Source organism: Microcaecilia unicolor, chromosome 14 (assembly GCF_901765095.1).
Source record: "Microcaecilia unicolor chromosome 14, aMicUni1.1, whole genome shotgun sequence".
Lineage (NCBI taxonomy): Eukaryota > Metazoa > Chordata > Amphibia > Gymnophiona > Siphonopidae > Microcaecilia > Microcaecilia unicolor.
In genome coordinates, this window is record NC_044044.1 from 22,979,291 (window position 1) to 22,995,234 (window position 15,944).

The following is a 15,944-nucleotide window of genomic DNA, read 5'->3' on the forward strand; positions in this document are numbered from 1 at the left end:
TACTTGTTTCCACCATGATTTTGTTATGTTCCAAAAACATATCCGTTTCAGCTACACATTAATTTGGTAATTAATGCGTTGTAAAACTTTATGAATTCTACAAGAGTCAGAGGGATATTACAATTTGTTATCTTTATTAGTATTTATTTATTTTAACAGAATATTAACATATTATAATTTTTAAGATTCTGAAAAATATTTTATAGTTTATCTGCCCAGAAACTGATCCCAATAAACCTGTCTCAGAGTGTGATGACCCACAGCTCATCAGGATATTCTTGTACATATGCAGAAACCCTTGTTCAGGAAAGTCAATGATTGGATCCTGTGTTGATATTCCCGTGTAATAATTCCTCATACACAGATTGCAAATATACTTGCTCCATCGTTCTTTGGTATGATGTAAGGCTGAAGGATAAATAACCCGCTGGGTATAGCTCATTTCCGCACTAGCTCATCATTAGCTAAAAAGCAACCCTTGATGTGAGGCTGCAGGAGGTAAGCCTGAATATTCTTGCAAAGAGAGTGGTTTTTTTTTTTGGGGGGGGGGGGGGGGTGAGTTGGATGGTGGTGAAGTTGTTGGGCATATTTAGAACTGCCAGGAGGACTCACATGTTTATAAGAGTGAATAAGTAAGAAAATAGAAGGGAATTTTTAAGCCTGGCTTGTGCCCAGAATTTTACTGCTAGCATCTGTCTCCATAATAGACAGTGTATTTTTTTCAAGCAGAAAAAAGGTACCGGTACTCCGAATGCCAGGCCACCCTTCAGGGATGGGGTGATCACTGAAGGACCCAATCCACATTTGCCAGGGCCCATGCAACCAGTCACAGAATCGATAACAGGGCAGAATTGGAGTGTGGAGCCTGAGCTCTTTCATTAAAACTTGGGGTCCATGGGTCAAATTTAGCAGACAATGGAGAAGGTGCCGATACTTAGTACCCTCAAGTACCCCCTCAAAAAAAGCCCTGATAATAGAACTAAATATCCAGGCACTCAAAGAGTAATAATGGTGCAATGATATCTAATACATACAGGGCCATTTTGTAACTGAAAGCCACCTCTACAGAGTCTTTTGCATTCAAAAGTTGCAAAATTCAAGCAGGGGAAACAGCCAGTAGGGGACCTAAATGATTTTTTGTAACAGTTTAATTAAATAGTAAATAAATATCTACTGGATATCTGAAATTTATTTGGTTGCTAGCTTGAGATTCCAGTTTGAACAATTATATACTGCCTGAATATTTTCTGTAACAGTGTGCATAAGTGGAATAACGCATAAATGCTCGGGTGGGACATTGACACGTCTGCTACTTATGCATGTAGGAGGTAATTCTATAAAATTTTATAATAAGATGCTAGGACTAACACACTATATGCATTAATGGTCAGAAAATTAACGCTATTGCATACAAGTGTATTAAACACTATTAAAGACTAAGGGGTCCTTTTACAAAGGTGCGCTGAAAAATGGCCTCCAGTAGTGTACGCACAGGTTTTGGGTATGTGCAGAATCATTTTTCAGCACACTTGTAAAAAAGACCTTTTTAAAATTTTTGCTAAAAATGGACATGCAGCAAAATCAAAATTGCCGCTCGTCCATTTAGGGTCTGAGACCTTACCGCCAGCCATAGACCTGGCGGTAAAGAATTTGGGTGGGAATGACCTATGCGTGTCAGATGCCACTTGGTGCTCATACACTATCCAGCTTATTTTCGAAAGAGAAAGACGTCCATATTTCAACCCAAATCGGAAGATGGGCGCCTTTCTCTCATGGGCACCCAAATCAGTATAATCGAAAGCCGATTTTGGGCACCTCCAACTGTAGTCTGTAGTGGGAATGAACAAAGTTGACGGGGCGTGTCGGAGGTGTGGTGAAGGCAGGACTGGGGCGTGTTTATCGGCTGAGGCGAGATGGGTGCCCTTGGCCGATAATGGAAAAAAGAAGGGCGGCAGAAGCGAGAATTTGGGCCGCTTTTTGTGGACCCTTTTTTTCATGAACTGGTCCCCAAAAAGTGCCCCAACTTCCCAGATGACCTCCCCTGACTTCCCCAGTGGTGATTAACCACCTCCCACCAGGAAAAAAGAGTATATCCTTCACTATGCCTCTGTCCCTGCGACAACAGTTGAAGACGTTCTTCCCTGCAACGGCAGTTGAGAATATCTGAAATGCTTCCAATACTCTCTTTATTTATTTGGATTGTGGATCACAAGTAGCACTAGTGGGATTTGAACCAGCCACCACTGGATTGCCAGACCAGTGCTCTAACCACTAGGCTAGTCTATCACTCCTCCACTTCATTCCACTTCCTTGAAATTTGGCCATCACTGTGGGGGAGGGGGGACAGTATGTAGGTCCCTGGGCGGGGGAGGTATGTGTTTGTCAGTAGAGGCATAACGAAGGCATGGACATCCTAGTTTCAAACATTTTGGACATCCTGAACTGCCCCCCTACAGGGACAGCCAATTTTCAAGGAAGTGGAATAGAGGAGTGGCAGACTGGCCTAGTGGTTAGATCACTGGTCTGGCAATCTAGGGGTGGCTGGTTCAAGTCCCACTGCTGCTACTTGTGATCCACAATCCAACTAAATAAATAAAGAGGGTGTTGGAGTCATTTTGCACATTCTCAACTGCAGTTGCAGAGAAGGACGTCTTCAACTGCCGTCACAGGAACAGAGGCATAGTGAAGGATATACTCTTAAAAAAAAAGTTTGTAAAGTTGTTTTTTTCCTGGTAGGAGGTGGTTAATCGCCACTGGGGAAGTCAGGGGAGGTCATCCCCGATTCCCTCCGGTGGTCATCTGGGAAGTTGGGGCATTTTGGGGGGAGTTGTTCATGAAAAAAAAGGGTCCACAAAAGCTGCACAAATATTGAGCAGGAATAGAAGATCATGATAAAGAAAACCTTCATGTGGCATTTTTAGGATACTTTTTTCCCTATTAAATGACCCCTCGTGTTCAGGTCAGGTCTGAGCAAAATAATGTAGCACTTCGGGGTGAAAATACAGCCCAGCAGTCCAGTACTGGAAGCCAGGATGGCAAATATCTCCACAGCCACCATGTATTTGCCTTTGGTGCTCAGGTATGATGGGATGAAGGACACCCAAACACTGCAGAACACCAGCATGCTGAAAGTGATAAACTGAGCCTCATTAAAACTATCTGGAACCTTCCTTACTAGGAACGCAACAGTGAAACTTAGAAGAGCCAAAAAACCCATGTACCCGATCACACCATAAAATGCAATAGTGGACCCTTCATTGCACTGTAGAATCATCTTCCCAGTCACAGACTGTGTGTCATATTCAGGAAACGGAGGAGAGACGATCAGCCATACAGTGCATATGACAATTTCACCAGAGATGCAGAGAAGGACTAGATAGCTGGAGACCCTTGTCCCAACCCACTTTCTTAACTTGCTGCTGGGCTTGTTGGCTCTGAAGGCAATGACAACTGTAACAGTTTTTGCCAGCACAGAAGAAACAGCAATGGTAAATATCACCCCAAAAGCAGATTGCCTGAGAAGACAGGTCAATGACCCAGGCTGACCGATGAATACCAAGGTGCAGAGGAAAGATAACATGAGGGAGATGAGGAGGATGTAGCTGAGATTTCGGTTATTGGCTTTCACCACAGATGTGTTCCGATATTTAATAAAGATTCCCAGCACTAGGGCAGTGATAATAAATAAGAAAATAGAAATAGAAGACAAAGCCACACCCAAGGGATCATCATAGGACAGGAAATCAATGACTCTTGGTAGACACTCATCCTTCTTCTCACTGGGCCACTGATCTTCTGGACACTTCATGCAGTTCTCAGCATCTATGGAACATAAGATTTCTTAAGGATTCATTTGTAAACATTTCAATACCAACAAATCTCAGTTTTTAAGAAGAAGGAAACAATAACTGACAGGCTATATGTACCATTCCCTAAATTCTATAAAATATTCCATATAAATAAATGTTTGAATGCAAATTTGCTTGTGTTGTTAAAGAATAAGGACATTTGTGCACATAAATTAATAATTAGCTGACAACTGACATTAATGGCAAATGATAGGCTATTTTTGGTGTTACTTTGGGCTAATTTTCAGTTATGCTTGTAACTGTCTCCAGTCAGTATTCTATAAATTGCACAGACAAATCTAGTGCATACATCTGCAAGGGAGCATTGATGTGGAAGGGGTGTGGGAGGATCAGGTGATAGAACACTAGCATTTACGCACTCAACTGCCCACATGGTGTAAATGCTCACGCCTAAAGATGAGTGCATAAATGCATTTACGTATTATTCTAGAATGGCAATTATGCCTGCAATTGCTGTTATAGAATTTGGGCTTACATGCTTTCACAGGGCACCTAAGTTTAGGTGACCTTTTGAGAATGTACTCCCATGTGGAAAGGCACAGGGACAGGTTATGGGGGGAGGTTGTACCTTATTGGACACTGACAAGGAGAAGAAGGTTTCTGGATTTGAAATAAATGGGTTATCCTATATAATCAGCCAGTACCATTACGCCAACTGAGGCGGAGGCCTCAGATGGCATGTTTCACAGAGATGCATCTTACAACTTCTACCAGCCACCCCCTCCATCAGCAGTGGTTTGGCTTCTCCCCCTTCCTTCCCCAACCTCCATCCCCTAGTCTACCTTCTTCTTTGGTTTTCCAAAAATTGTCATCGGCAACGATTCCCATATTTGCTACTGGCACTGGCTTCTTTTTTATATTGTGGCCCTCCTCTCCGATGTAACTTCCTGTTTCCTCAGAGGCAGGCTGCAATACAGAGAAGAAGCCAGTGCAGTCGATAGGGCATTGTATAGGAATCACTGCTGCCTCTGCCTTTTGAAAAAACAAAGGGGAAAGCATACTTGGGAAGAGGGGAGATGCCAGACCATGGACGGGGGTGGGTGGAAGGGCTTTGGGAGAGAGAGAAAGTATGAAGAGAAAAATATTAGATTCAAGGGGGAAGGGGGTTCAGGCATTAGGAGGGCCAGTGGCACCATCTCATTGCATGCCTCAGGTGGCAGTTTGACTTGGGTCATGCCTGTGCTCACCACCCCTATGCTCAGCAATATAAAGTCAAGACTGAAAGGCATAAAATTCGATGGGCAATTTTTTTTAAATAGTCTGCTTGTATGGGCCCTAAAGTGACTGACTGGGCTGAAAACTGGTTAAATGGAAGGACACAGAGGGTAGTGGTAAATAGAGCTTGCTCTGAGGGAAATAATGTTTTCAGGGGTGTACCACAGGGATCAGTCCTTGGGCCGACTCCTTTTCTCATATTTGTGAGCGATAAATAAATAAATAAATTTACCTTAACTGTAGGTATTTCATATATACATATATAAACCACGGTGATGAGTTTTGTCTACCTGTGGTATTAGAATACTCCCCTTCAGAGCAGGGGACACAGTCAAAGCAGCAGACTGGCTTCTCACGATCAATAACTTTCCTATATCCATGTGTACAGCTCTCAGTGCACACAGAGCGGAGGACCTGAGGAGATGAAGAAATACAGAAATAGTCACATTCCTCAATCAGCAGTTTGCCCTCTCTATAAGAGAGATTGTCTGCTACATCTGCTTCTATTACTTCTGATGTACTAATGACAAAATTACCGTGTTCCCCCTGTAAATAGAGCATTTCTGAGCTATCATGAGAACTAATTTAAAGACAGATTTTATACTGGGAAGGTTTTCAACAAAGGCCTGTGATATTTATTCTATAATTAAAAAAAAAACACGTGCTTGCAAACTTGGGCAAGTCCTTTTCTTCCTCTGCTCTGTTTCCACATTATTAACTCTACTATAAACAGAATAGATAGTATCAGGCCTGGTTTGAGGGAGTTTTCCATGTGATGGCTGTTTGGTTCACAAAGAGTTGCTTGTCCTTTGGAGCTGAGGGCTTGAAACTTCCGACATAGATCCATGCGGTTGTCAAATTAGGGAAATGAAAATACTGTTTGATATCATAATGATGTGGAGCATGTCTTTTGTCATCAAAGAAGATCTCCTGTCCATCTGGGGCTGTAAAGTGGACCTCTTTAAGGTACTGGTTGAGCTAGAAAGATAATGCATAGTTAGAATAGTTTTTTCTCTTGTTTGCTTAAGTATAAATCCTCTATATATTGTTTGCTACATTATTTCTTTCAAGTCAAGGCAAATTTTTAATACCATGTAGGATTATGTAGATTGAACTGGTGAGTCCTCTAAGAATGTAAAATGCTGAGCTGTTCATCTACTGATTATTTTGTTCTCTATATTTGTTTAGAGAGAGCGTGTCATGGGCAGATAAAAGGTATAGTGCCATTAACTAGGAAGAGACAATGCAGGATTGTTTGGTGCCACCAAAATAGGAGACATTAATCGATTCTGTAGTAATTTTTTTCAATCACTGCCTGACAATGCATTATCGGGCAAAGCCGGCCATCTGAAAGCATGCCCCCGTCCCGCCCCCATCCCGCCTTCGGTACACCGCTGACACGCCCCCTTGAACTTTTGCCGGCTCCACGACGGAAAGCAGTTGAAAGCGGCCAAAATCGGCTTTCGATTATACAGATTTGGCCGGATTTAGGAGAAGGCTGGCCATCTCCCGGTTTGTGTCGGAAAATGGCCGGCTTTCTCTTTCGAAAATGAGCCGGATAGTGGAATTGGAAAAGGTGGAAAGAAGGGCGACAAAGATGATACAGGGGGTGGGATGACTTCCCTATCAGGATAGGCTGAAGAGGCTGGGGCTCTTCGAGAAACGGAAGCTGAGGGGAGATATGATAGAGGTATCTAAGGTAATGAGTGGAATGGAATGGGTCAATGTGGAGCGTCTGTTTACGCTTTCCAAAAATACTAGGACAAGGGGGCATGCGATGAAGCTGCAGTGTGGTAAATTTAAAACAAATCAGAGGAAATTTTTCTTCACTCAATGCGTGGTTAAACTCTGGAATTCGCTGCCGGAGAAGGTGGTTAAGGCGGTTAACTTAGCAGACTTCAAAAAAGGGTTGGACGGCTTCCTGGAGGAAAAAGCCATAGAATGTTATTGAATGGACGAAGGAATAATACAGGATTTCTAGGATGGGCGGGACAAATTGCTTGTTCTTTTGGCCGCTGTCGGTGACAGGGTGCTGGGCTCGAAGGACCCTTGGTCTGTCCCAGCATGGTGATGCTTATGTACTAATATTTTAGATCTCATTTCAGAACTAATATACTGTATATACTCTGAAGAGAAACTGAGATAACATTTGTCCCCTAAAAAAATAGTGGGGGAAATGTTAACAAATATAAACCGAGGGTTTATATTCAATCATTCCTTCCCTCCCTCCCCCATGGTGTTCAGTATTCCTCACTTCCCCTTCCTTTCTCTTCCCTCACTCATCTGCCTGCCCCACCAAATCAAAAGATCTCCCACTTCCTCCCTCCCTCATCCCATACCCCTCAACTGAGGAAGCTCCACTCCCAGATCCATCCTTAAACCCACTAACAGGCCTACCATATCAGCTTCTTAATATTTCCACAGCTCAGTCTCTCTCAGTTCCCCATGAATTCTTTTATCTATTAGACATAGAAACAATGATCCAGGCTAAATACGGTTTCCTCTCTATTCCCTAAGACTATATTTACAGTTTCTATATTAGATTTCCATTTCTTATTCAACTTTTATAAAATTCTTTTTTAGTCTTCATTTACAGCTAATGCATGCAGTTAACCGGAGCGTGCACTTAACTGTTGTGACCCAAAGAAACTTTTATTTATTATTATACGTACAGTATACAGCAGGGGCGTATCTGCGTGGGGCCTCAGGGGCCTGGGCCCCCGCAGATTTTGCCCTGGACCCCCCTACCGCCATCAACCCTCCCCCGCTGCCGTTGCTTACTTTTGCTGGCGGGGGACCCCAACCCCCGCCAGCCGAGGTCCACTTCCACCTGCCGCTGCCTTAAAAACTACTTCTTCAGCCGGCTGAAGAAGTAGTTTTTAAGGCAGCGGCAGGTGGAAGCGGACCTCGGCTGGATGGGTTGGGGCCCCCCGCCAGCAAAGGTAAGCAACAGCAGCGGGGGAGGGTTGGCGGCGGGAGGGGGGTGGAGAGAGTCATTGGTGGCGGTGGGGGCTCTGAGAATGGCGGGGGGGGGGGGGTCGGTGGTGGCGGGGGGGGGCTAAAATGTGCCCCCTCCCCCTCCCTCTGGCTCTGGCCCCCCCTACCGCCGGAGTCCAGATACGCCCCTGGTATACAGTCTCCGTTAACTGACGTTAGACTTACTTGAAGTAATCAGTTATAGTCCTCTATACACTATTGGGTCTGTGAGTTCCATAGACTGCGTCTGCCAGACGGTAAAAACTGTCATAGCATTGACATCCAGTGGCCTCCAGATAGGCCCGTACGATGTTGAGACTCTCCAGCGCTCTTGCAAAAGTGACAGGAGGAGGTTGTTGAATTTCATCAGCATGTGCCTTGCTACTCATTTCACCATCTGTTTCATCATCAGCCATTGTTGGCTGCGTGTAGGTGCATATCTCGACATCAGTGCTGTTGTCAGCTATTTGTAGATCATAATCAACAGCTACGTAGCGATGAAACTCCTCTTTAGTAACACCGACTGGGATGTTAATAACCTGTTCATCTGACGTGTTTGCAACAGCTGCATCTGCTTCGTCCCTCTACACATCCTTGCCCGCTTGTAGCAGTTCACAGTGGCTGCCTGTTTAACATGATTCCAGGCTTCTTTCTGCATATGTAGGGAATCCAACAGTGATAGATTAGGAGCCAGTTCAACAGCATGTTTATCCTTGCCAGTCTGGTCATTCATAACGCTCATCAGACGATGTAGCACAAGAGCCCGATAATGTTGTTTGAAATTGGCTATTATGCCCTGATCCATAGGTTGGATCAGAGAGGTAGTGTTTGGTGGCAGGATGACCACTTTGACATTAGACATCCTGACATCATCTCTGTGTGCAACACAATTATCACAAAGCAACAAAGTCTGATGCTTTTGTGCCCGCATTCTAGTGTCTAACTTCATTAGCCACTACTTCCAAATTTCCCCAGTCATCCATGAATTTGCGTTAGCCTCATATGACACTGGAAGTTGCTTAACTTTCTTCAAGCAATGGGGCTGTTTGCTCTTTCCAATGATGAGGGGTTCCAACTTCTCACTCATATCCATATTGCAGCAAAGGAGAATCGTCAGTCGGTCCTTCGACGTTTTACCTCCAGTAGTATCGGCATGTTTGAATGCAAGTGTTCCATCAGGAATCACTCGCCAGTAGAGACCATTTTTGTCAGCATTGAAAATGTTGTGAAGTGCAAACTTGTTCAAGATGGTAAGAAGTACTGAAACAGCCCAATTTTCAGCACCAAAGTCATCAGCATCTTGTTTCTCACCATGCTATTTCTTGAATTTTATGTTGCTCCTCTCCTTCCATCTTGCCATCCATCCAACAGTGGCTTTGAATTCAGTTAGTTTTCTCTATAAGCAGTGGACCACTGACAGGAAACTGTCTGCTCCTGACTCGAGAAACCACCGAAGAAGAGAAACTTCTACCTCCTCAGCTTTTCCCGCCCTTTTACGTTTCCTGTGTGGATTTGTATTGTTTTGCCAGTCTTCCAGAAGCTGATCTTCCTGCTTCAAGACACGTGAAATTTGACTGAGCTTGGGATCCAAGATGGTCGCCGGATAGGACGCCGAGATTATAGATTCCCAAACAGGATAAAAAACTTTTTCTTGCATAAACTAGTTCTTTGATAAACTTACATTCTTGGTGTTTGTGGAATGCCTAAGAGAAAGGGGAAACTGAGAGGACCCCTTCCTCCCAAGGTGGAAACCCCTTCTCTTCGCCAAACATCTATCTCGGCATTCCTGGCTTCCACTCCGAAGGGCGCATCCGCTGCCGGTGCTGGGGAGAGCACCAGCTTGGAGAGTGATTTCTCACTCAGCCCTGCAGGCCCTTTGACTCCTCTGTTTCTGCAGCCGACTGGAGTTGTAGTACCGGAGAAGGAGAATCCTAAATCTCCGAAGGAGAGGCAAACTCCGGAAGAATTTATAGAGGTGCGGGGAAAAATAGAGGAACCCCGGCGAACACAGGCGACAGAGGCGATCCCGACGCAAGTCTATTCTGCAGCACAAGCTGAAACAAATTTGTTGTTGGCGGGGACACAGCCACAGATAAGACCAGCCGTAATATCGCTGGAGACTATATGGACTGCGCTGGAAAGCCTCCATAAGATCTGTTTATCCTGTATTTCTGTATCTTTGAACAATTCCACACAAGTAAAAGCTATAAAAACAGAACTTGAAACTATCTCAGTTAAACAATCAAATATGGATGGAGAGTTGAGAAAATTAAAAGAGGTCCAAACCCAAGTAGTTGGAGATAAATTGTTAACAAATTGAAAATCTTGAAAATTCCACGAGGAACCAAAATCTGAGAATTTTGAATTTTCCTTTGAATGACTTAATATCACCGAAGGAGATGTTTTTTTAAATTCCTGAGAGAGGAGTTTAAGTACTCTGAACAGATGTATCCTCCTGTTCATAAAATTTACTACTTGCCAATTAAACAGGAAAAGTTACAACAAAATGGGAGAGAAATTCAAGATCATTCAAAGGATCAAGCTGAGGGCTTGGATTTAACTACTTATTTAGAACAATCCATCGAAGAAGAAAAAAAGAGATCTACCCTAATTGTGAAATTTGTCTTCCTCCAAAGATAAGGAAGCTTTGTTGAAATTTTATTTTCAGAGAACTAACATAGATTTCTTAGGAGGGAGAATTCTTATTTTTCCTGATGTATCTAAATGGACACAATTGCGTAGAAAAATGTTTTTGGAACTGAGAGAGGATTTCGTTGCAAGCTAAATTTCAACTGTGTTTCCCATGCAAATGTTTGGTAATATTCAAAGGTAAGAAATATGTCTTTTATGAGGTTGGACAACTTTCTGATTTCATAAGGCCAGGAGGCAACGGGGACAATCCTCATAGTAAATCGGCCTATATTATAAAGAGAAGCTAAATGTTTGCTTTACTATTTTTGAATTATTACCAACTCCTCTTGGTTAATGAGTAGCACATCTTGGATCTTTAATTTTGTGGACTATTTGAGCGAGGAGTTAAGCTGATGTATTTAAAATATTACCTGTAGACAATAATGTTTCCAGTGCTCTGTAATATTACCTCAAAGATATTTATCTTTGTAAATCTAATGTTAAAATGAATAAATAAACAGATGCTTGACTTTGTTTGTTTTCTAAGAACTTCTATTCGTTCAGCCAGTGTTAAAGTCTTACAGTTCTGCCGCGACAATGACGATGGCTCCAGTGTACACTCTAACAACATTTGTTTGCTTATTCTGCCTGTGGCAGTTAAAGGGGCGGTAAATTTGAAATCTCGGTGATTGTCACGCGCCAATCGGCTTCCATATTCCGTGCATGTGTTTATGCGGAGTCTTTCCTGCAGAGGAGCGGTCTTAAACCATGCATATAAGCAAATCTTGCACTTATCAGTGGTGCACTAAACCGAAGTTTGTCCCCATAGAAATTGATGGCGCCAAAAACGGGACCGAAGTATGGCATGCAGTTAAACAATTTTCCATAGGAATGTTATATATTGCTTTATATTATGTACATCAATAATCTATAGTATTTATTCTAAAATTCTATACATGGAGCCAAAAAACTGACACTGTGCTTAAATTCTATTCTATAAACGGTTCTCAGAGTTGGGCACCTTTTCTAGAATAGTCTTTAGTACCAGGATCTCTGCTGATTTTTGGGCAGAAAGATTTACACCTAGTGAAACCAAGTATAAATCCTCAAGCCTAAATTAGGTGCGGATCTCTGTTATTCTATATTACGGCATGCAAATTGGAGGAACACCCCTAATCCACCCACACTCTTCCCATGGCTAATCCTGGCACCTAAAGATGCACGTGCAAATTAAATTAATGCCCATTAACACTAATAATTGTGTACTAACACCTAATTATCTGTACTAATTGGCTCGTTTTGTATGTGGAAATCAAGTGTGCACCCAAATTTACTTGTACTATTGTGGGCACCATGTGCAGAATCAGGGAGTGAGTATAAGTGAATGTTTCTGTAATGAAAAAAACCCATTACACTAGCTAAAAAAGTTGAACCTGCTGATTTTACCTGCCATGGCTTAAATTCCATTTTAAGACTATTTCCACGTTGGGACTTGGCCGTGTACAAGTTGTGTAACGCATGAGCCATGGCATAGATCATGTTATAAAGACTGTAAGTGAGCTCAAAATTATCCATATCAAATAGTGAAGCATCAGTGGTAGACAGTGTCTCTGATCTTGTGCAGTTTTCTTTGTCATTGAGAAAACCACATTCAAATTCAGGTCTCAAAAGTAAGACAATTTGGTCCATGAAAGTTGAGTAGTTGCTATTTTGGAGGTAATCTTTAAAACCTGGAATATCTCCTTTTGGGATAGTAAGCCTTAGGGAGCCATTCAAAGCATTACATATCAAAGGTGTGACGGAAAGAGCCTTGCTCTTAATAGAAGAGGTCTCCATAGAGAAGATAAACAGTTTTGTATCAATCTTTTTATAGGAGATGAAACAGAATGTTTCTATAATGTGTATCTTGGTAGTGTGGATAATAATAACATTGGCCTTTGATTTGTAGATCTTGTTCAAAATCTGTTCACTTCTTTTCTCTAGTTCTTCATGAAAGGTAATCATAGTATTTGGAATTGATTCCAAAAAATCTACACAGTCCCCACTCCTGATAATCTCCCTCTTCAGTGCTTCACAGTACATTATTTCATCCTCATCAGTTGAGGTGAGAATTCCAACCCAACTCCATCCAAAGAGTCTGAGAAGTGGAGTCAAACCATGGAAATTAGAATAATCACTCGGAAAACTGTGATAAAAGTTTGGGAACTCATCATGTTCATTCAGTGATGTTTCTGTCAATCCATAGCTGATCTAGGATTTAAAAGGTCAAAGGATTTCATCTTTTCAGATTTTAACACATATTTCAGAGAGATTTGGGGAATCATATTCTAAAGAGAAAAATGTCCAAAACGTCCAAAAAGCATCATAATTTACCATTCGGATGTATTTCTTTAAAAAAACATCCAAATTAGGATTTTCAAAACCTATTTTGCAGATGTTAATCTATGCAATTCATCTGCAGTGCTTAAAATCACAAGAGGGCATGTTGGAGGCATTTCGAAAGTGGGATTACTGTGTGCCTAACACTTGGATGTTTTTCAGCCATAATGAAATGGAATAAAAATGTCCAGGATGAAAACCAAGATGTTTTGGTCAAAACAAATTACCAGGTGACCACTGGAGGGAATCAGGGGTGACCCCTAATACCCCCCATTGGTCACAGACCCCTCCCACCCCTCAAAAATGTGAATAAAAATAATGCTTACCATCTTCTATGACAGCCTCAGATTTTAAAGGCAGGTCTATTAGAGCAGCATGCAGGTAGGTCCCTGGAGTAGTATAGTGGTCAGTGCAGTGCACAATGGAAGACCTAGGTCCTTATCTCCCTCTACCTGTCACACTTGTGGAAGCAATGACCCCTCCCAAACTCACCAAAACCCTACTGTATCTACATATAGGTGCCCCTTTCACCCATAAGGACTTTTATAGTGGTGTACAGTGGCTGACATTGTGTTTTGGGTGGGTCTTGGAGGCTCAGGGGGCAAGATAAGGGTGCAAAGGTGAGATGTGTACCTTGGAGTATTTTTATGAAGTGCCCTCTAGGGTGCTCCATTGCTCTTATGGGATGTCTGGGGGACCAGTCTACTGTAAATGGCTCCTCCTAAATCCCACTAACATGAATATCTATGTTTTGCTATTTTGTTTTTTGAAAATGGACCAAAAAATAAAATGTCCAAAGCACAAAACCTTCTTCAAAACAGTATTAAAAAAAAAGATGGACTTTTTATTTTTCTAAAATGACCTCTCTTCCTATTCGAATATGGGAACCCTCACAGCCTAAGCTGTGGGGGTAATAACATTGACTGAAGGCAAAAGTCAGTCAAGTATGGAGGGAGAGCTGTGAAATAAAGGGAAGGGGTGGGGGGTGGGCAGGTCAGATGAGGGTAGGCAGGTTAGCAACAGAAGGGAAAAGAGAAGTACATAAGTAGTGCCATACTGGGAAAGACCAAAGGTCCATCTAGCCCAGCATCCTGTCACCGACAGTGGCCAATCCAGGTCAAGGGCACCTGGCACGCTCCCCAAACGTAAAAACATTCCAGACAAGTTATACCTAAAAATGCGGAATTTTTCCAAGTCCATTTAATAGCGGTCTATGGACTTGTCCTTTAGGAATCTATCTAACCCCTTTTTAAACTCCGTCAAGCTAACCGCCCGTACCACGTTCTCCGGCAACGAATTCCAGAGTCTAATTACACGTTGGGTGAAGAAAAATTTTCTCCGATTCGTTTTAAATTTACCACACTGTAGCTTCAACTCATGCCCTCTAGTCCTAGTATTTTTGGATAGCGTGAACAGTCGCTTCACATCCACCCGATCCATTCCACTCATTATTTTATACACTTCTATCATATCTCCCCTCAGCCGTCTCTTCTCCAAGCTGAAAAGCCCTAGCCTTCTCAGCCTCTCTTCATAGGAAAGTCGTCCCATCCCCACTATCATTTTCGTCGCCCTTCGCTGTACCTTTTCCAATTCTACTATATCTTTTTTGAGATACGGAGACCAGTACTGAACACAATACTCCAGGTGCGGTCGCACCATGGAGCGATACAACGGCATTATAACATCCGCACACCTGGACTCCATACCCTTCCTAATAACACCCAACATTCTATTCGCTTTCCTAGCCGCAGCAGCACACTGAGCAGAAGGTTTCAGCGTATCATCGACGACGACACCCAGATCCCTTTCTTGATCCGTAACTCCTAACGCGGAACCTTGCAAGACGTAGCTATAATTCGGGTTCCTCTTACCCACATGCATCACTTTGCACTTGTCAACATTGAACTTCATCTGCCACTTGCACGCCCATTCTCCCAGTCTTGCAAGGTCCTCCTGTAATCGTTCACATTCCTCCTGCGACTTGATGACCCTGAATAATTTTGTGTCATCGGCGAATTTAATTACCTCACTAGTTATTCCCATCTCTAGGTCATTTATAAATACATTAAAAAGCAACGGACCCAGCACAGACCCCTGCGGGACCCCACTAACTACCCTCCTCCACTGAGAATACTGGCCACGCAATCCTACTCTCTGCTTCCTATCTTTCAACCAGTTCTTAATCCATAATAATACCCTACCTCCGATTCCATGACTCTGCAATTTCTTCAGGAGTCTTTCGTGCGGCACTTTGTCAAACGCCTTCTGAAAATCCAGATATACAATATCAACCGGCTCCCCATTGTCCACATGTTTGCTTACCCCCTCAAAAAAATGCATTAGATTGGTGAGGCAAGACTTCCCTTCACTAAATCCGTGCTGACTTTGTCTCATCAGTCCATGTTTTTGTATATGCTCTGCAATTTTATTCTTAATAATAGCCTCCACCATCTTGCCCGGCACCGACGTCAGACTCACCGGTCTATAATTTCCCGGATCTCCTCTGGAACCCTTCTTAAAAATCGGAGTAACATTGGCTACCCTCCAGTCTTCCGGTACTACACTCGATTTTAGGGACAGATTGGATGAAAAGGAAGGAAGGGGATTGGATGGGAAGAGGGAGAGGAGGAGATAGGGCAAAGAAGTTTTGGCGCACAAAGTATTATGTGGGAGGGTAGGAGAGGGTGAGGGTTGATTGAGGGGAGTTTTGACGATTTGGGGTGAAGGAATTTGAAGTGCTTACCGGGAGTGCCTGGTGTAGAGCGGCAGAGAGTTGTCGGTGGCTGTTTGCTGAGGTGCGAGGTCACTTCCGGTTTCGTCGGCAGTGGAGCGGGAGGTCTGGATAATTGAGGAAACGGCGGTAAGGTGCGCTGA

General features: G+C 43.0%; 1 protein-coding gene across 1 annotated transcript; it reads right to left on the minus strand.

Moving 5' to 3' along the window:
• Positions 1 to 242: 242 nt before the first annotated feature.
• LOC115457049 (vomeronasal type-2 receptor 26-like) lies at positions 243 to 12,773 on the minus strand. The gene is made up of 4 exons (XM_030186473.1): positions 12,138 to 12,773; positions 5,375 to 5,630; positions 2,961 to 3,822; positions 243 to 294 (listed from the first exon to the last, which is right to left on the minus strand). The coding sequence occupies exons 1-4, from the start codon at positions 12,771 to 12,773 to the stop codon at positions 243 to 245; spliced, it is 1,806 nt and encodes a 601-aa protein (XP_030042333.1).
• Between the last annotated feature and the right edge of the window lie 3,171 nt (positions 12,774 to 15,944).

Excerpts from the sequence above, each read along its gene's own strand:
- LOC115457049 (XM_030186473.1), bottom strand. The coding sequence starts at position 12,773 with ATGTACTGTGAAGCACTGAAGAGGGAGATTATCAGGAGTGGGGACTGT. Across the intron at positions 3,823-5,374 it reads GGAGTATTCTAATACCACAG|ATGCTGAGAACTGCATGAAG; the intron begins GTAGACAAAACT and ends TATGTTCCATAG. Across the intron at positions 295-2,960 it reads ATTATTTTGCTCAGACCTGA|TTCTGCATATGTACAAGAAT; the intron begins CCTGAACACGAG and ends CTGAACAAGGGT.